This window comes from Neolamprologus brichardi, chromosome 19, assembly GCF_056152115.1.
Source record: "Neolamprologus brichardi isolate AB-2024 chromosome 19, ASM5615211v1, whole genome shotgun sequence".
Classification (NCBI taxonomy): Eukaryota; Metazoa; Chordata; class Actinopteri; order Cichliformes; family Cichlidae; genus Neolamprologus; species Neolamprologus brichardi.
Genome location: NC_142122.1, coordinates 515,001 through 535,139, shown reverse-complemented (window position 1 = coordinate 535,139; position 20,139 = coordinate 515,001). Strand labels below are relative to the sequence as shown.

The window sequence follows — 20,139 nt, the reverse complement described above, 5'->3', positions numbered from 1 at the left end:
ACCTTGGTGATGTTTGCAGGAAACGTCCCGCTCCGGTAAGCCCCGCCCCCCTGTGGAGGCTGGTAGTGTCGTGGCATCAGCAAAAACTCAGCTCCATCCAGTCCTGCATCCACCTCAGAGAGATGATCATGTGACTGCCTCACCTGTCCACTTATTTACTAACAGGAAGTGAAAGCGTGGCGTTCAGTCTCACTTCCTGTCTCTGAGGCTGGATGCAGGGCGTGGCGTATTTAGACGCAGCCGTACTCGTACCACACTGTCTGCGGGTCGTTGTTGGGGTCGGGTGACGCCGGCGTACTCTTGGGGCGTTCCACAGAGCCACACCTCCCGCTCTCGCCATCCTTCTTCGTGTGGGCGGAGTCACCCAACCGCCCCTCCCTCGGGACCTCTGCGTACTCGGGGGTGTCGTCAGGCTGCGCGGCAGGCGTCGCTCTCACTGGGGTTACCATGGCAATTTCTCCACGGTGAGGGCCGTTTCGGGAGGTGGCGCTCCGCCCTCGGTCCCGCTCTCGCTCCGCGTAGCGCTCCGCCTGCAGGTTCAGGGAGGCGGAGTGGTGGATGGGCGGGTTCAGGAAGCTGCCATCTGCGTGCTGGTTGGACAGAGCGGTAAAACGAGCCGACAGCGGCCGCTCTCTCCCAGTGGTCCCGCCTCCTTGGCGCCGCACCACGGCGTCGGCCTGGCCGGGGGAGACGTCGTGTCCTCTGAAGCTGTCCGGCCCGTTGGAGCGCAGCAGGTCGGCCGAGGCCAGGCTGAAGGTCCTGCTCAGTGATTGGCTGCTCCTCTGACCCGAGGCCGGCGACTGGCCCACGGGCTGACGGGGCGAGGGCTTCACACTCTGTCCCGGCCTCTGATTGGACGACTGCACGGTGGGCGTGACGTAGTTGGTGGGCGTCGCCTGATCTCTGCAGGCAGGAGCTGAGGGGGCGGGGCTTCTAGCAAAATAGTCCGTCACCAGGTCCTCTCTGCTTCCTGTGGACACCTGAAAACCAGAGGAGCAGTCAGGGCGGGGCTGACAAAGGGCAAAGGTCAAACACACCTGAGCTGTGACGGAGAAGCCGGGAAAAACAACGGGTCGCTTTTATAAACAATGACCTCTGAAGCGGTTGATAACGGCGTGATCAGAGCGCGTGTCGGGACGTTAGCTCCACAGCTCTTACAAATGGAAACACAGACCGCCAGAAACGAACCGCATATCACTGCGAGCAAACCGAAACACGGCGAATATAAACGCTTCAGTTAGAAACCGCCGCCGTGCCTGCCTCCCTCCACCCATCAGCTGCACCTCAACATATCAACCTCAGTGTTTTTCACGCACCGTCCTGCACGAAACGCCGAGCTTCAACGAGAAACATCTGACCTGCCGAAGCAGCTTCCTGTTTTACTGGCGCTCTGCTCTCGGACGCTCGAGGCGCCGACTCACTAAAACGCCGAGGGCAGCGCTCACAGCAGCAGAGCTTCAGGCTGGTTCTCACGTGCTATTCATCAGACGTTATCATCATCGAGCTGCACGCCACACAGTCGTGACATCGCTGCTCCGAACACTTTGATCTGCTAGAAACAGGAAGTGACACCACTGTGACGTCATAGTTCAGACTGAAGCTTCTCACGGTGTTACTCAGATTCATCATCACGTTTCAGTCTCACCTTTTGCTGCTTCTACTAAAAGTCTGTGTGTTATCTGGTTGCTAGGTTACTCTATCCTCACTGAAGGTCATATTGAAACTCAACAGGAAGTAACGCAGGACGTCCTCCTCAGGTTGGTTTAAACTGACGTGCACTAAAACACAAAGCTCCTGTCTGCTCTGTGGGCAGGTCTGAGGTCAGGGGTTCAAAGGTCAGAACGTCTTCAGCGTGAGTCTCCCCGACCGAAAGCTCGCCTCGTGTGATCAGCGGCGACGGCGGCGTGTGCAGAAACATGTGCCTCGTGTCTCACCACAGGAGGAGACTGCAGGTTGCTCTCGTGCAGGAACTCTTCCAGCGTCACCATCTCACTCCCAGGAGAAGCAGGGCGGGTCTTGCTTCTGACCCCGCCTCCACGCTGTGGCTGGGCCCTCTGGGGTGCGTGGTCATATGGAAGGGTGGAGCTTCGCGACAGGGTCAGCTGTGATTGGCTGAGACCTGTGACGTCGTCACTGGAGAGGCTGGCAGAGCGGCCCTGGCGTTCCGAGAAATCTGAAAAGAAAGTACAGCTGAGTGCGGCGAAAGTGGGAAAGGTGACATTTGCGCCTGTAAACTAGCCCCGCCTCCAAAGTTTAGCTAGCACAGATTTGACCTGAAGTTCTTTCATTTCCTTTCTCAGAGACTCTGTTGCAACACCTGAATACCCCGAGTACTTCTTTAGTAAGACAAAGCTGAGGCGGCGAGCTCTACTCGAGTACGTCTTTAGTGAGACGAAGCTGAGGCGGCGAGCTCTACTCGAGTACTTCTTTAGTGAGACGAAGCTGAGGCGGCGAGCTCTACTCGAGTACGTCTTTAGTGAGACGAAGCTGAGGCGGCGAGCTCTACTCGAGTACGTCTTTAGTGAGACGAAGCTGAGGCGGCGAGCTCTACTCGAGTACTTCTTTAGTGAGACGAAGCTGAGGCGGCGAGCTCTACTCGAGTACGTCTTTAGTGAGACGAAGCTGAGGCGGCGAGCTCTACTCGAGTACTTCTTTAGTGAGACGAAGCTGAGGCGGCGAGCTCTACTCGAGTACTTCTTTAGTGAGACGAAGCTGAGGCGGCGAGCTCTACTCGAGTACTTACAGCACTTTCAATGCACCGCGTTCATGAGCTGCTGTAACATGAATCAAAAGGCTGAATCAGCAGGTTCGTCTCGCTGACGACCTGCTAAACGTGACCACGCCTCCAGGCTGAGACGCGCGGCCCTCGAGGAGTTCGAGACCTCCACATTTAACCAGGTGTGTGTCTGTACCTCTGCAGCTCACAGGTGAGTTGGAGCTGGACGTGTTGTGGCTGAAGTCGGCCGACCCCGGGCGACCTCCGAACGCGGCGTCCGAGGCGTTGTGGCGCGAGTCTTCGTCCAGTAACGGGCCTGTAAACGTGAGCCGCAGCGTCACACGTGCAGTGTTTCAGACTTCTGCAGCTCTCTGAGTAAAACAAAAAGCCCGCCTACCTCTGGGCCTGCGCACGGCGATCGGGCCCAGCCTGGAGGCGGAGCTGGCGGTGAAGCCCAGCGAAGACGCCGGATGGCTCGGAGTGGAGCTCAGATGGATTTTATGGGTCTGACCTGGAACTAAAACAGACGGAAGTTCTTGTAAGTGCAGATCCTCAAACCTCAGGAATCATTTCTGTTACAGCGTCGGCGTCTGAGCTCAGCTGCACCAGCAAGGCTCCGTTTCACTGCTTTTACTCTTTTAGTCAGGACCCACAGACCGCCACAGAGTGGGCGGAGCTCCCGCTCTGTGGGCAGGAACACCTCAGAGCCCGAGCAGGAAGCCTGACCTGCAGCCTGTGAAAACGCTGTGAGGCTACGGTACCTGGTCCCTGTGCATCTTCTCCGTTCACGCTTTCGCTGCTTCCTCCCGGCGTGCTGCTGTGATAAACGCCCCGGCTCCTGTCCGCCAAACCTGTGGACCAATCAGAAGGCAGTGAGGAGGGATTCACAGCGGCAGGGTTAAACTCACTGGAAGCACAGCGGCGTGAGTGGGCGGGCCGTGAGCGTGAGGTCAGCGTCACAAAGAGCAAAGCAGGACACGGCGGCGCGCACACGCTCATGTGACCTGATGACATCACAGCGTGATCAGAGATGGCGGCTCCTGACCTGCATTCGAGGGACAGGACGCAGCTGAAGCAGTGAGAGTGAAGCAAACACACCTGCTGTGTCCCACCTGACACCCGACACGGTCGTCAAAACTAAAGACTCTGTGCTGTGATCTGACCAATCAGAAGCTGGGGGAGGGCCATGTGATAACTGTGACATCTGTGAAGTTTCCATTAAACATCGCTGTCCAGACAGGAAACAACAAACCTACTTCCTGTCTGATGATGACTTTAAAGACGCTGGTTTTTGAATAAAACATGACGGCTGCAGCGAGCTGCGCTTGTCTGAGACATGTGACCCTGAGAGCACAGGTGAGCACAGGTGAGCTGGGACCTGCAGCAGTTGTGATTCTGTGAGTGTTTCGTTGGGCGAAGCCTGCAGGTCTGCGTTAAAGCGGCGTCTGAAGCTTTCTGCTGCAGGAAGTGATGAGAGCGCCATCGCTACAAATCCACTCAGGACTGAAAACCTTCATGACTTTAAAGACTCACAGCTCAGAACAGACTGCAAGCTACACACACACAGACACACACACACACACACACACACACACACACGCACACACACACTACTTACTAATAACACTGTCCAGAAACACGGGGCTGCTCGAGGTTGTCTTTAATGTTTTAGTGTCAGAGGTGTGTGTGTCTGTGTGTGCGTGTGTGTGTCACACTGATGACTGTGATGATGAGGATGGTGTCAGTGGGCACAAAGGATGAGGATGATGATGAGGATGTTAGAAATCTCCGTTGGCTAGGATTGGCTGGCTAGCGATGAGGTCGGCTGTGAGGTCGGCGGAGGACCAAAATCGCAGTCGTCTGGTGAGAGAGAGGGAGGGGCGGCGGGTGATGGGGGAGGATGAGGTTGGCGACAGGGAGGAGGAGGAAGAGGGGAGGATCTTGTCTTGACTTTTACTGCGGAGAAATTTGAAGCGTTTTGGAGGAGGAGCTGAGGAGACGGGAGGAGAAGGAAAGGTGAGTAAACGAAAGGAAACACCGACGTGAGAACTTGTTATGGATGAACAGCAGAGAACCCAGAACCAATCAGAGAGCTCGTCAGAGCTGAGCTCGGCTCACGCTCAGGTTAACCTGAAGCTCGGCGCCGCCGCGGCGCAACGTTCTCAGGCCTAACGCCTGTAATTACACTGTAATTACCTACACGTACGCAAAGGTCATGAGGCTGTACAGCAAACAGAAGTAATTATACTGAAAGTACATTAAAGTACTGCAGTACTCACAGTAGCTGCCCGAAATCTGGAGTGGATCAACCTTTAACCTTTAACCTTTAGCATCGTGCACATCAAAGCACGTGTGGATATAAATATAATCCACTCCATAATAACCCATAACACACGTCACAGCGCACGCAGATGTGGGAATACTCGACTAAATACACTGAAAGTATCTGTATGTAAATATAATAGATTACACTGAAACCTTTAGTTACAGGGAACTACGCCCTCACAGGCTGCATTAAAGTGTTCAGCTTCAGTGACCTTTAAAAACACCTGACCCTGATGAAGGAGAGCAGGGAGGTGAGGAAGACTAGGATGTCCCGAGCTCAGCCCGAGTTCACCTCCAGAGAGACCCACAGATGTCAGGAGCATGCACCGCACAGCGAGGAAGAGGGCGACGCAGGAGCCGCTGTCTGTGACCACTCATCGCTTTTTGCACTCGTTGGGTCACAAACGCTTCAGTGCCGACCTTCTTACTGTTTATAAATGTGGGCGGAGCCTAAACGATGTCAGTATGTGACGGTTCCCCGTTCAAAAACCCAACGCAGCCCTCTGTGTCAGTGTGAGGAAGCGTAAGTGCAAGTTCAACCCCGGACATGTCCCGATGGAAGACGTTTCCACAGCACGTGTCTGTTTCTGTGGACAACGAGTCCACGCCGTCCTGCAGCCATCACACACAAAGGTTTGTTTCACAGAAAACATCTCAAACACATGATCTGTCCTGTTTTGTCCAGATGTGCTGAACAGCTGGAGGACACTGCGGTGCTGCTCATCTTGGACACAGACGTGGACACAGACGTGGACACAGACGTGGACACACGTTCCTGCTCTCAGCGACGGTCCGTGAGTGATTTTAACCCTTTATGACCCACCACAGAACCAAGTCCAGAGCTTATCTTTATATGTTTACATGCTGTGGAGCCGTTTGTGGGAGCATTTTAGCTGTTATACATCAATACAACCATTACAGCCCAGATTTTAATAATATGTCTGCATTAAGTGCATAGTAATTACATAAATTGCAAAAAAGTGCAATAAACTACAAAGAAATTGAAAATCGTTTTTGTTTTTTAACATATATTTCTAGTTAGAGAAATTTAAGAGGCTTATCCCTCAAAACTGTAAATACAAAAAAGTTGCACAAAATAGTTTCCCACCACAGGAAATTTATTTTGAGTGTCTTCATAGTTTTATTTTTGAAATACACCAATTTTTATATACTGCAGGAAAAACGGAAATAAATATTATAATGCAAATTTGCAAAAAAGCAGCATATGCATCAAAATAAACTATTTCCAGCAGTGCAATATGAGTCCTAAGCATCCCAGAAATAATAAAGAGTCAAACATGACTTTTAAAAACTCCAGTACAGGCTTATAAGGTGACGATAAAGATAAAAACCTACATTTCTGCAAAAATGACATCACTTACGGTTTCGGGCAGGTAATGGCGGACATGTGATAGTTCGCGCTGACGTCTATTCCAACGTAGGAAGTGTTATGAACAGCTGATCGGATCGGCAAAGCGTGTTTCTGGAATATTATGTTTTTGTTGCTGCAAGCGCTTTTTATGCAGTTTTTGCAAAGTTATATGTGGAAGGAAACTGTGACCGAGGACAAGCTGATGGCATAAGATGTAAGTACAACTCCTCCGGTTTCATATGCAAAAAAATTATTGCGCTAGCTCACGTGGTTGCAGAGCTACCGGGATTTAAAAATAGTTACGCAAAACGGAGCGTGCTGCTCTGACCGGTTTTAAAGGGTTGAAGGCGTGCCAGCATTCCCGACGGTCCCAAACTAAGAATGTGACATCTGGAACGTCACGCCGGCCAAAAAGCACAAAGACAGTTTTTGTTGTTCTTTCCTGTTTCACTTTGTTCTCTTTTAGGCTCCAAAGAAACAAACAAAGGTTTCTGTGAGAGGGCTGCTCGCTCCACGTGTGCATACAGCTGAGGAGTAACACACCAACAACACGCCTGCAGAAAACTCCTGTTCAGACTAAAAGTGCACAAACAGCTGTGCAGACGAGGACCTGTCACTGCATGTCTGAATTGAGCTGCGTCTGTGGAGCGATGACCGACAGGTAACGAGTCAAAGAACGGATCGAATCTGATAAAAACCCTGAAAAATGTCAGACGTGTGCACGGCTGGATCAGCTGCTCAGGAAGGTTCCAAGTGTGAACTTACTGTCAGTCATGTGAAAGCCAACGGCGCCCTCTACAGGACAGAGAGAGCAGCTCCCCACATGTGCTCTGAGCCTCTGATCAGAAGTCCCCAAACTTCACAGCGAGCGAGTCCCCGACAGGAAACACTCTGCAGGCATGTTTAACGAGTTTCTGTGTGTGTGTGTGTGTGTGTGTGTGTGTGTGTGTGTGTGTACCTCGGCTGATGGGGGTCACAGCTGGACTCTGGGGGCCCGGGCTGTTATGGCCGCCATCCTGCGAGTCACTGAGGGTCCTCTGGGGTGGAGGGGGCGGGGTCTCGGGGGGCAGGAGGGGGGGCGTGGCTGGTAGGGGGATGTCCGGGGCGCTCTTGGTCCGCTCCCTCTCGGCCCCCCTCTCCCGGCTGCTCTCCTTTCGGGGTTTGATGAGCTTGACTAACGCTTTGGCTCCGGCCCACTGACTCCTCCTGCAACACACGGCAGCGCGCTTAATCGATAATCAAGACCTGCAACACAGTGAGCACTCGCACTTTTAAACACAATCAGGGCTCTGATTGGACGACAAAGCAGGAAACGGCGTCACTCTTTCAATTTGTAGAGCGCCAAATCACAACAACAGTCGCCTCAAAGCGCTTTAAAAAAACCTCCTAGAAAAATCAAACCTCCACGAGCACGTTGGCTCTTTCATGTTTCTGAAACCTGCAGCCGCTGTTTGTCACAGGTGGGACAAACCTGGCAGCACGCATGAGCGCTGAGCAGGACTCTGGGATTCGGTCTGTAGATGCGTATGGATACCCAACAGCTGATGCTGTGAAGTGTGGACTTACTTTTTAGGCGTGGGGTCGTAGAACTTGTACTGGTCCATGATCTTCTCCTCCAGCTTCTCCTTCTGACGACGGAGAGCGTTCAGCTTATCACTGACGAGACAGACAGACATCGTCACATTTGTGATCCCTGACGGCACCGCGGCGCCGGGTGGAGTTTAGATCAGCGGTGTCAAACTCACTTTATGTCTGGCGGCCCACACACCAGTGCAACTTCCTGTCAGACGTTACAGATTCAGCTGTTTTTCTGTCGCTCAGACTCTTTATTTCACCGGAGTCACAGAAAAACTGATATTTCTCTTTGTGTGTTTGGGTCGGTTTCTGAAATTGTTTTGAGCTTTTCGCTGAGACTCTGGCGTTTCCATGGAAACCACACGCGTCTACATTTAAATAAGAGATGTGACAGTACGTCCGTTAAACCCGGTACGGGGCCGCGGGTTAGTGACTGTGTGTGAACGCCATGAGGAGGTTTGAGTAGGAAAGTGTCTGCGTGTCTCTGTGAGCAGCAGTGTAATAATTATGAACAGCTTCACGTTCAGGCCTGTGAGACTCGTTCAGACTCTGAGCTGCACAAACACATTTCTGCATCTCTGACATTCAAACACACGTTTGTCTAACATTCATCACTGAACTTAAGTTCTCTTTTCAAGGAGCTGATTTTTATCTTATTTTATGGATTTCTTGCTACCAGCGAGAACACGAGAGATTTCAGGACAATCCTCATGATTTCTGTCCTCAGCTTTTCACTCAAACACAGACAACTGCTCATTTTACGTTTTCACTCTTTCTTCGCGTTCCCCCGACACGCTTGTGTCTGTGTACCTGGCCCGTACCACTACACTCGCCTGCGATTTGCCGCATGGTGTGCCCGTCAAAATAATGTCCCACCCCTCCCTGCGAGGATTCTCAGCAGGGCTGACGATTCAACTCCCCCACACTGACGGCCATCAATAACTGACAATGATCTCACCGCCAGATGAGACGGGCCGTACGTTTGACACCCCTGATTTAGATGGTCCAACCTGCTGATGAGATGGCAGGTGTGCGCCTGCAGGTGTGCGCAGTCACGTAAAAGCTAAACACAGATGTGAGGACAGCACTGACTGCCAGCTGAGGATGAACCGCGTTCGTCAGCGATCAGCTCGTCCTGCAGGGCGTCACCTGAACCTCGCGGCGGCTGACGAGCACTCACATGTAGAGCTTCTGCTCCTGGTGGTACAGCTCCTTGCTCTCCATGCTCCTCTCCAGCAGCGCGTGGTTCTGCTGACTCAGCAGGTTGATCTGGCTCAGCAGGTGGTGGTTCTCCTCCTCCAGGTTCCCTTTGAGGCGACTCAGGAGCTGGGCGCACACACGGGGGAGGCGGTGACCACGCTGCAGCCCGTCAATCAGCTGTTTCAGAAAAACGTGCGCTTACCTCACAGTGGTTGTCTAGTTTGGTCATGGTGAGATCCAGCGTCTGGTGCTGCTCCATCAGCGAATCGTATCGCGCCATCCACTGACTCACTTCCAGCTGGGCGGAGCCTAAAGAGCTCTTGAGTTCGTTGTGTCGCTGCTGGAGCCCCTTGCTCTGCTCCGCCTGCTGTGATTGGCTCTCGGAGAGTCTGAAGATGGAAGCAGAAGGTGAACAGTTTAAAGTCTGTGCTCACTGGCTGCTGTCGAGGGTTTTCATTGGCTGTTACTGAGCTCTGATGAGCAGCATCAGCTGGTAGCTCCGCCCTCTCATCCAAACATGGTCACTTCTGGAACCAACATGGAGGAGAAAACGCTAACACAGAGGCTTCAGAACATCAGAACCTAACGCGTGATGTCATGATTGTCCATCTTTGCTATACAGTCTGTGTGTGAAAACACATCACCTGTCCACATCTGTTTTCAGCTGCAGGTTTTCCTGCTGCAGGAGGCGGTTCTTCTGGATCTCCAGGTTTAGCTCCTCCTTCTCTTTCAGGCCACGCCCCTCATGCTCCTCCCATTTCTCCTTCTGCTGTAGCAGTGCACAGTACCTGCAGACAGACAGACACACACTTAAAAAGAGCAAAACGACGAGTATGGATCTATCGAACCTGTATCGATTGTGTCTGGAGAAAGGTCATCATCCCCACAAAGGACCTGTGACCTCCGACCTCAGGACCAAAACTAACAAAAATCTCAATACTTTTTACATTTCAGACTTAATCTTCATCTCTGTTGTATCTCACATGTAGAAAAAATAAAGAAGTAAAAAGGTGGGCAAGGGCTTTTCTGCTCAGTCATCCAGGTGAGGAAATCCCAGGCGGTTGATTCGGTTCATCTGGAGTGTTTCCAGTATGAAGAAGTCACTTATTGAAAGGAAAAAAGAATAATATTGTACTCAACAAACACGTGCACTCTTAGAATTCATCCCTTAAAAATACACATGAGCGGGCACTGGTTTGTGGAAGCCGCCATGTTACCCCGCCATCTTGAATACAGTGGCAGAGATGGACGGCTAAACAACAACTGCTGGTTATAAGCTAACATTATTGGCAGCCGATGTTAGCCTCGAGTGCGCTAAAAATCAAACTTTCGCTCTGAAAAACACTTTGATTACCTTCATCAAGTTTATTGACCGAGTGTTCGAATCCAGCAAAGTTGGATCTTCCTCAGAAGATCACGTCAGCATGGCTGCCATCAGCCATGGAAAATATTTACACACATCCGTTTATTATTCCTGATGTATTGCTGAGAAGCACAGCCACTGTTATGGGGTACAGTCTATATTTATTGTATTGAATAAACCATGTTTGTCCTGCAGCAGCCGCTGGGCCCTGCTGTGTGGGGTCCCCATGTTCTCTGTGTAGGTGGGCTAAAGCTAACTGATCATTCTAACACGAGCCCGTCTCTGTGTGTGACGTTATAAAACCTCTAGCTGAGGTGTACCCACACCTCTCACCACATGGCAGCTGTGATAGACTCCAGCCTGACCCAGACTTGGATAAGTGGAAGAAGATGGATAAATACATTATATTAAAAAGACTTTTTTAATATATTCTTTAATTTAATTCTTAATTTTGTGAATTATCAGGTTGCAATTTACATTTGGAAGCAGACTCTAGTTTTTATCTTGTTTTTAGCCAAATTCTTCATAGGTAATGTTTTACTATGAGTAGAGATAACATGCGGACAGTAAAAAAAAAAAAGGGGAAGGTACGTAAGTTATAAAAGTTATCGGCACTCATGCTTTTCATTCTACAGTCGAAAACATTTAATAAACACACCATGTTTTTTATTCTGGTTACTTCCAGTTAAACATCTTGCTAACATAAAGTCATTATAATAAAATAAAAGCCATATTATTGTGGCTTCCAAACACTGAAAACTAAATAATCAGAGTGTAGTGCTGCTCTAAAATGAGATTATTAATCTCTTTGTTGAAGAAGGGCACAGCTGCAAACACACATTTGCTGTAGGAACACTGAGCACGATGACTTACAAAGCTCTGCACTCTCTTTGTGCCTCTGGAGTGTGTGAGTGTTGTCTTCAGTGACACATTAGTGAAACGTGTAGCTGTTTATCACAGGAAGCTGTCTGCTTCCAGCACAGTAATGTAAATGTTTGTGTGGGCAGCCATGTGGAAGAACACAAACTGGTGGGTTTATTACCAGTTAAAGGATTACAGTATTATTTCTGGGATCACACTTTATATTCCCTCAGGCTCTCTGGGATGACACCCAATCATTTGGGGTTCCCTCTCTGCCAGCAGTTGTTCCAGCAGCTGTGCTTTTCCAGAAAGTTGTATGATTTCAAAGTTTCTCACCAACAGGTTAAAACGAACAGACGAGGATGTGAAGTATCTTCAGTATTTGGACCGGTGACCATGAGGCGATAAGTATAGCTAATATTTAACTCTTACTTTTCCTAATAAAACCAGGTCTACTTTAGGTACGGCACACATGCAGCCACCTGATATGGTACATTCTCATTTTTACAGCACAAACTGTCACAGATAGGAAAATAAAAAAGAACAAAGAGAAGGTATGTGAGGTTACACATAAAAGCAGCAGTTCTTGCGGAGAGCAACATGCGGCACAGGTGCAGCACAGGTGAGCTGAAACATGCAGCGACACATTATTATTTTACTATGCTGTTCAAAAAGCTCATTTCTTCTTGTGTTAGGTGTTACTCACACAGAGGATCTCAGACTTATCCAGCATGCAGAGCTCGGTGACCGTGTGCTTCCTCCTCCTCGTCTTTCCCGTCAACGCACACGTCGTGAAAAACTTTGAGGTTTGTGCGTCAGTGCGTTCATAAAGATGATAAGATGGTTTCTGTGCGTGTTTAAACCTGGTTTCTGCTGCTCTGTTGTGTAGGACTGCATAGAATTCTTTTACAACGGGTATGTGCCAAAGTGGAAATCCAATAATCACGTCCACATCTGCCAGAAGTATAAAGACAGGTAATTTCTTTTGATTTTTATTTATTCTGTTAAACCGCAGAGCTGTTACTATTGTGAACTTTACTTTTAAGATTCAGTCTTTCTAATTGACTCTGTGAACCACCAGCTACCGCTTTGCCACCCTGTACGACACCACCAACCGCATTCCCGTCTACTCCGCTTATGTAGTTGAGGATGGAAAACGTTCAGATTCCAGTTGGATGGTGGAGCCTCAGGTATACGACAGCTTTGTAAATGAGACCTACTCAAAAAGTGATGGCAGTACTTTCTGTGTGTAATATTACAGTAACACACCAGAACTGTGTGTATGTAGATCAGCTGATCTATAACATGTTTACATCACTTCATGTCGATCTTCTACTTTTAGCTGGTAAAACAGGAGTTTGAAGAGGAGATGATGACAAAGGATTCACTGATTTACAAACATCCTACACTAGACACTAAGGAAATAGGAAAGACGCAGGCAACAGATGACGACTACAATAAACTTCCTGCTGGTTACAGCCGAGGTCACCTGAATCCCAGCTCACATCATGCAGGTAAGAGAGGTCGAGCCGTTCTGAGGGGTTTGTCGTGTGTCTCGTGCACACTCAGTAAGATGTACACGCGTGTTCTCACATGTGGGAGACAGAACACGGTCTCAGGAACATGTACCGGAGAACACAGGAAAGAAGAAGACTTCAAACACAAGACCTTTAAAAATAATTAAACTCTGTTTATGAGGGAAATGTATTCTACACAGCACTTTATCATAACCTGCTACGCTCTCATCCACCCACCAATCACATCCTTCTGTCTCTACATCATTTTCCACAGGTGATGCTTCCAAAGCCACTATGACCCTGACCAACATAGTTCCTCAAAAACAAACGCTGAACAAAGGGAAGTGGAAAAAATATGAGGATGAACTCAAAGCTTTGGCCAAAGAGAACGTCTACGTTCTGGTCGGTGCGATTCCATCAGAAGGAAACTGGATCAAAAGAGATAACCAGCCAGGTGTCAACATCCCTGACTACATGTGGGTCGCCCACTGCTACTATAACCAGAAATCACAGTCTTATGAGAGTGGAGGTGCCACAGCTAAGAATGATGAGAACAAGATCTACGAGTGCACCCTGGCACAGCTTCAAGCCTTTCTTGTAAAACACAACCAAGTTGCAGGTCAGCTGTTTGACAACAACTGCTATGTGGAGCAGGCTGCAGGTGCGTCTGCAGGTGCGTCTGCAGGTGCGTCTGCAGGTGCGTCTGCAGGTGCGTCTGCAGGTGCGTCTGCAGGTGCGTCTGCAGCAGCAGGAAATCCTTGTGACATATAATCCAGAAATACTCACGAGGTCACTGATCTCTGCAGAGTCACGCAGCTCATCCTTTCCTCAGCACTGCACACATGAACTCATGTAAACAGTTACTGTGATCTTAACTGTGTCGCACAAATGTCAGCACGTTTATGGTGCAGGTGAACACATGCTGTCATGCTTACAGGCTGCTTTACTCTGAGAGCAGCTTCACTGCAGCTTGTTGCTTATTAAAATCTGATGAAATGCTCAGTGTCGCGTGTTTGTGTTCAAGTGTGACGAACTTCAGTGAGCCGATGGAGGCTCTGACCTCAGAGCGCAGACGCCTGATGTTCCTCAGCTGGAACAAACACATTTAACCCCAGAGAGCGAGCAGCAGAGCGAGCAGCAGAGCGAGCAGCAGAGCGAGCAGCAGAGCGAGCAGCAGAGCGAGCAGCAGAGCGAGCAGCGGCGCTCCGTGCTCATCAGACCCTCTGCTCTTCATCGCCATCGTGACTGCAGCTGCAGTTTCAGAGCAAACCTCTATTTAACTGTGAAAGGAGGAGGTGTCATTGGGTCAAAGGTCAGCTGTCTCGAAGCGTCTCTCTGAGAGTGGTTCATTTCATGTACACCTCGCAGGTATTAGCCTGATTTAAAGGGTCAAAGGTGAAGCTGACAGCACAAGTGGCACAGACAGGAAGTGACACGTACAGGTAGATCAGCTAAAATGAAACTTGCGGCTCAGGAGCGATCAGGAGCCGTTTCCATGTTTACACTCGGCGCCCTTTCTCACACCTGTGCTGCTTCCTGTTACCTGAATCATTCCAGCGCTTCACGCCGACGCGTCCACTTACTTCATCATCATCATCATCAACTTTATTTATAAAGCACTTTAAAACAACCACAGCTGACACAAAGTGCTGCACATTGGAACTGTAAAATAAAATTACATAAGATATAAGTAAAAACCAAATAAAATAAGAGTGAAATCATTAAATAACTACTTCAATTAAAAGAGAAACTAAGTCTCACTGAGGTTAAAAGCCAAGGAATAAAAGTGGGTTTTAAGACGTGATTTAAAAGTGGACAGTGAAGGGCCTCTCTAACATGCATGGGCAAATTATTCCATAATTTTGGAGCCACAATAGAGAAGGCCCCGCCCCCTCTGAGCTTCCTCCTGGATCTCGGTACCTCCAGGAGCAGCTGGTCAGCTGACCTGAGAGACCAACAGGGTGTGTGGGGATGAAGAAGCTCAGAGAGGTAAGGCGGGGCAAGACTGTGGAGGCATTTAAAAACAAACATAAGAAGTTTAAAATGAACTCTAAAAGACACAGGCAGCCAGTGCAGAGAGGCTAGCACGGGGGTTATATGCTCTCTTTTTCGAGTTCCTGTTAGGAGTCGTGCAGCCGCATTTTGAACCAGCTGCAGACGTGAGAGCAACGACTGACTGACCCCCACATAAAGTGAGTTACAGTCCAGGCGGGAAGAAATAAAAGCATGGATCACTGTTTCAAGATGCTGCCTCGAAAGAAAAGATTTTACTCTTGCCAGTCGCCTTAAATGATAAAAACTGGACTTCACCACTGCTCTGATTTGGTTGTCCAATTTAAAATCACTGTCCAACTTAAAACCAAGGTCAGTAACAACAGGTTTAAAATAGACTTCCAGGGATCCCAAATCTACAGAGGACTCACAGGGGCCACTGGGTCCAAACACCAACACTTCTGTTTTCTTTTCATTAAAATTTAAAAAGTTTAGAGCCAACCAAGCTTTACTGTCATCTAGACATGTCAAGAGAGGTTTTATGTAGATGCCATCCTTGTGCTTTACTGGCAAATAAATTTGGCAGTCATCGGCATAACAATGAAATGAGATCCCATACCTTCTAAGGATAGAACCCAGAGGCAATAGATACAGTAAAAAGAGCAGTGGCCCTAAAATTGAGCCCTGTGGGACGCCGCATGACAGAGGAGCAGAAGACGATTCGTAACCGAGAAAGTTCTATCTGACAAATAAGACCTAAACCAATTAAGTGCAGTGCCACCAATACCCACTACATCATGTAATCGAGAAATTAGAATATTGTGGTCTACGGTGTCAAAGGCAGCAGTTAGGTCAAGCAAGACAAGAACAACATGGTTACCAGAATCACATGACAGAAGGAGGTCATTAAAAACCCTTAATAATGCAGATTCTGTGCTGTGAAGGGTTTTAAAACCTGACTGAAAAACCTCAAAGATGCCATTATCATCTATAAAATCTTTCAGTTGACTAAAAACAATTTTCTCTAAAACCTTGGAGACTAAAGGCAGCTTGGAAATAGGCCTATAGTTCGCTAAAACTGTGTGATCAAGGCCAGGTTTCTTAAGCAGTGGCTGCACTACTGCATGTTTGAAATTTGCAGGAACCATACCAGAAGACAGACTGCTGTTAATAATTTCTAGGACATACTGTCGTATACTAGGAAAAAGTTCTTTAAAGAATTGTGGAGGGACAGGATCCCGTGGGGAACCTGTGGGCTTAATATGGCGAACCACATCCTCTAAAGTGGAGAGCGTCACAAGCTCAAACTGAGTGAAAACAGCAGCGCAAGGGACAGAGACAGAGGGGTCAGAGTCAGGAGCTGTGATCAGAGCCCTGGTGGTGACAACCTTTTCCATAAAAAAGTTCAGAAAATCATTGCAAATCTCAGGAGAAACTTCCAGACAGACATTCAATGGAGTATTAAGAACAGTGTCAATGGCCCTAAATAACACACGTGGGTTATGACAGTTGGAAGAAATAATATTTGCAAAATATTCCCTTTTTGCCTCTTTGACAGTGTTCTGGTAGCGATGCCAGCAGTCTTTGAGAATTTGAAATGATACGTCCACTTACTTGCCATGCAGCGTCCTGTGCTCGCTCTCCAGCGCCCTCTGTTTGCCCTTCAGCGCCGCGTGCTGACTGATCAGCTGCTCGTACTCGTGAGCCTGCCTCTCGTGAACGCTCAGCAGGCGCTCGTGATCGCTGAGCACGCCCTCTCTGGCTCGCCACGCCTCCTCGCGCTGCCGCTGCCAAGACTCCACCTCCGTCTCCAGGGCGGTCACCTGGCCTTGCAGCACGGCATTCTGGGCCATGAGAGAGGCGCTCTGAGAGGAGAGGGTGGAGTTCTCCACCTGAGAGGACACAGAGATGAAGCGTGAGCGCGACGGCCCGAGTGTAAACTGGGTCCAAGTTACGCGTGCGTGAGCGTGCCTGCAGCTTCGCCGTCTGCGTGTGCAACGCCGAGTTCTGCTCCTGCAGCGTGGTGGCGTGCCGCTGCAGCGCCGCCATCTGGTTGTTGAGGGAAGTGTTCTGGTTCTCCAGCTGCTTCAGCTGCTCCTTCAGCAGACTGCTCTCCGTCTGCAGGGAGGCGTTCTGGACCAAACAGTTTCACACAAACTCATCAAAGCATTTTTCACGTGCGAGAACATTTCTGCTGAGCAGGAAACGTTCCTGCGCTGCTATAATCATTAACAGTGATAACATCATTATTAACGATGATCAGAAACAGCGGCTCACGTTCTTCTCCACGTCGATCAGGTGATCTTTGATCCGCAGCAGTTCGGCCGTGGCGCTGCGGTCAGCCGCCGGGTGCTGCTGGAAGTTGTGGTTTACTTCCTCGTGCTGCTGATGCGAGGCGGACGCCGTCTGACGAGCCTGCAGCGGGAAAGAAAAATGTCAGACTGTCGCACAGCTTCAAGTTTACAGAGGCGAAGGCGAGGGCGCGTTTCCTCACAGCTTCCAGCTCCGCGTGGAGCGTCTTGTTGAGGGCGCTGCTTTCCTCCAGCTTCTTTTCCAGGCTGCAGATTTTCTCCTCCTTGACCTTCATGGTCTGCTGGACGGTTTCCTCCAGCCGAGACTCCAGCAGCCTGTACCTGCTGACATTCAAACACATCCGTGAGTCGTCAGAGATCCGCTTTAAAGTGCACAGGTGAGGTCGCGGGGTCGTACCTGTCCTCCAGCGTGTGCTCCTGCTGCAGCAGCTTCTCCCGGTTCAGTCCGATCTTCTCCAGCTCTTCGTTCAGTCGCTCCAGCTCGACCTTCTGCTGCTGAACGCTCAGCTTCTCCGACACCAGCTCCTGCAAAACCGACACAAACACCGCTGAAGGTCACGGGCGCTCGGTGTCAGGCTCAGAGCGGCCGACGTCGCCGAGCATCTGCCCGAGCGTCTGCCCGAGCGTCTGCAGAGCGACCAGAACTGAGCATCTGCAGTACAGCTGGGACCTATTATACCTTTCACGGTAACACCGGTGTAATGTTGGGCAACGATAAGAGAAGGAAACATCGCGATAGAACATGGGTAAAACACGCATTCGCAGTGCCTTTGTTTTCATACAAACATGGCGTAAAAAGCACGGCGGCGGAGAACGAGAAGGCAAACAGACGAACCAGAACTGGTTTGTAAAAGTGGAGCAACAGCAGTGATGCGGAACTGGTTTGGTTTTCGTCAGAAAGCCACCAAAGCACAATGTTTTGTAGAACATGCCAGCGGGCCGTCGTGGTGAAGGGAGGAAACACCACAAACCTGTTTCATCATCTGAAGCAGAAGCGCTTAGAGTACAACACAGCTGTCAACGAAGAGGCTGCAACCAGCGCGGTGGTGAGACCAGAGAAGCTGACTCAACAAACAGTCGGCTTTAAATAGCTGCAGGCCTTAGCCAACGCTGGGGGAGCGAACTAACACAGAGACGCATCGTGTAGGATATGATGCCCACTCAGAGTGTGGAGAAGGTTTCACACAGCTGCTTGTTCAAGTGGAAATAAACTGATGATTCTTTTGCACTAATAAAGTTGAGTTGTAAAGTATTTAGTCTCTGGTGAGTTACTGCCCCGCCCACTCTGCAGGTTTCCAAAGAGAATGAACAGCTGACACAAGTTACAGTCTGTTTTAACCACATGCGCGTTTTCAGACTTGCTGATTGGTTGTTCAGGACTCGATGTGGCGCTCACAGGAACCTTCCACGCTGATGCTGCAGAACACCCCAGTGTTCAGTACCTAGCAGTGCAGCGCCCCCTGCTGGCCTTCTGGTGTATATGTCGGTTAAAGCTGACCGAGCGCCTCGTCTTTGATTGAGATTCAGATTTTAATACATTGTTTCCATTTTACTGCTTTTTCTGCAGTTCTGAGAGCAAAGAAACGGATTAACCCTTTAAAGCCACCACAGACCCAAGTCCACCAGAGCTCACCTTCATATTTTACCTGCTGTCGTTCCATCTTTCAAGCTGCTATACATCAATACAAGTTTTAATAACATGTATGCATTAAGCCCGTAGAAACTGTATAACCTGCCTTTTTGTTTTTACACATATTTCCAACCACAGCAAACTGACTGAGTGTGTCTGTAGTTTCATTTTTGAGCTACGCTCACTTTTATAAACTTCAGGAGAAACTCAAACAGTGCAGTTTAAGTTCAAGTCAAACATGCTGCTCTGAAAGGCCCTGTAGGAAAAACTACGTTTCCCACAAGATAAAAATGACATCACTTCCTGCCACAGTAGGAAGTGCAACAGCTGATCGGATCTGCAAAGCGTGTTTCTGGATTATGACGTTTCTTACGTGCCTTCTGCAGAGGACGAGCTGAATGCATGTCCTGGAAGTTCGGCTCCTCCGGTCTCATAAAAACATTCCTGATAGCTTATGCGGCTGCATTTCTCCCGGGATTTAAAAGTAGTTACTCAGAGCGTGCGCGCTCTGATGGCAGCCTCGCGGCCTCACAGGCGTCAGCAGCAACGAGGAGACCGACACAGACCCACAAGTGACGCTTCCACAGCTCACCTGCTCAGATCCAAACTCTGAACTAGAATCTAAATAACCCGCCCAGCGGCGCCACTGACACCTTAAATGAAGCTCCTCCCCCTGCCCCTCCTCTCACCTCTCTGAGCGTGGCGAGCGTCCTCTTGTCGATCGTCGCTTGTTTCTGAAGCTCCTTGTTCTCTCGCTCCACCTCCTTTGCTTTCACCGCCGCCTCCTTCATTCGCTCCACCTCCTTCTTGAGAGCTCCTCCCTCCTTCGTGACCTCGGTGAGCCTCCTGGTTTTCTCCTCCAGCTCCGTCTCCTTCCCCTCCAGGAGCGTCCTCATCCTCCAGCTCTCCTTCTCCAGCTGCTTCCGGCCCTTCTCCGACTGCTCCAGGTCCAGCTGGAGCTTCTTCCTCTCCTCGTCTCCTTCCACTCGCCTCCTCCGCTCCTCCTTCAGCTCCTCCATCTCCCTCTTCAGGTCCTCCTCTCTGCTTTCTGCCTCCTGCCGCCTCCTCTCTTCCTCCACCCTCTCCTCTTTGCTCTTCTCCATCTCCTCCTCTATGTGATGCTTCTCCTGGTTCAGAGCCGTCAGGTTCACCTCCAGCCTCTCCGCTCTCTTCCTCTCTCCCTGCGCCTCCTCCCCAGCGTGATCCAGCCTCCTCTGCAGCTCCTGCATCTCCCTCTGCGCCTCCTGGAGCTCCTCTTGCACAGTGGTGAGGCGGG

The 20,139-nt window shown here is 49.8% G+C and overlaps 2 protein-coding genes across 4 annotated transcripts in view; one reads left to right on the top strand and one right to left on the bottom strand.

The window, feature by feature from the left end:
• Positions 1–230: 230 nt before the first annotated feature.
• The window catches only part of ccdc88c (coiled-coil and HOOK domain protein 88C), a 43,792-nt gene continuing 23,883 nt past the window's right edge, over positions 231–20,139 (bottom strand). The window contains exons 16-31 of one of the 3 annotated variants that reach the window (XM_087833292.1): positions 19,553–20,139; positions 17,631–17,758; positions 17,416–17,554; positions 17,199–17,336; positions 16,893–17,054; positions 16,536–16,813; positions 9,833–9,976; positions 9,391–9,577; positions 9,169–9,314; positions 7,980–8,069; positions 7,372–7,619; positions 3,478–3,567; positions 3,114–3,227; positions 2,913–3,032; positions 1,935–2,173; positions 231–980 (exon numbers count right to left, since the gene is read on the bottom strand). The exon at positions 19,553–20,139 is cut by the window's right edge and continues 211 nt beyond it. In XM_087833292.1, the coding sequence (XP_087689418.1) occupies positions 231–980; positions 1,935–2,173; positions 2,913–3,032; positions 3,114–3,227; positions 3,478–3,567; positions 7,372–7,619; positions 7,980–8,069; positions 9,169–9,314; positions 9,391–9,577; positions 9,833–9,976; positions 16,536–16,813; positions 16,893–17,054; positions 17,199–17,336; positions 17,416–17,554; positions 17,631–17,758; positions 19,553–20,139 (3,560 nt within the window). Of the gene's footprint in view, positions 981–1,934; positions 2,174–2,912; positions 3,033–3,113; positions 3,228–3,477; positions 3,568–4,360; positions 4,707–7,371; positions 7,620–7,979; positions 8,070–9,168; positions 9,315–9,390; positions 9,578–9,832; positions 9,977–16,535; positions 16,814–16,892; positions 17,055–17,198; positions 17,337–17,415; positions 17,558–17,630; positions 17,759–19,552 lie in introns of those variants that run through there. The other 2 variants (XM_087833291.1, XM_087833293.1) reach the window with 2 other exon arrangements.
• On the top strand, positions 5,819–13,700 carry LOC148097089 (endonuclease domain-containing 1 protein-like). Its single transcript, XM_087833294.1, has 7 exons — positions 5,819–5,831; positions 12,108–12,218; positions 12,302–12,387; positions 12,494–12,602; positions 12,755–12,926; positions 13,204–13,590; positions 13,627–13,700. The coding sequence occupies exons 2-7, from the start codon at positions 12,144–12,146 to the stop codon at positions 13,698–13,700; spliced, it is 903 nt and encodes a 300-aa protein (XP_087689420.1). The 5' UTR covers positions 5,819–5,831; positions 12,108–12,143.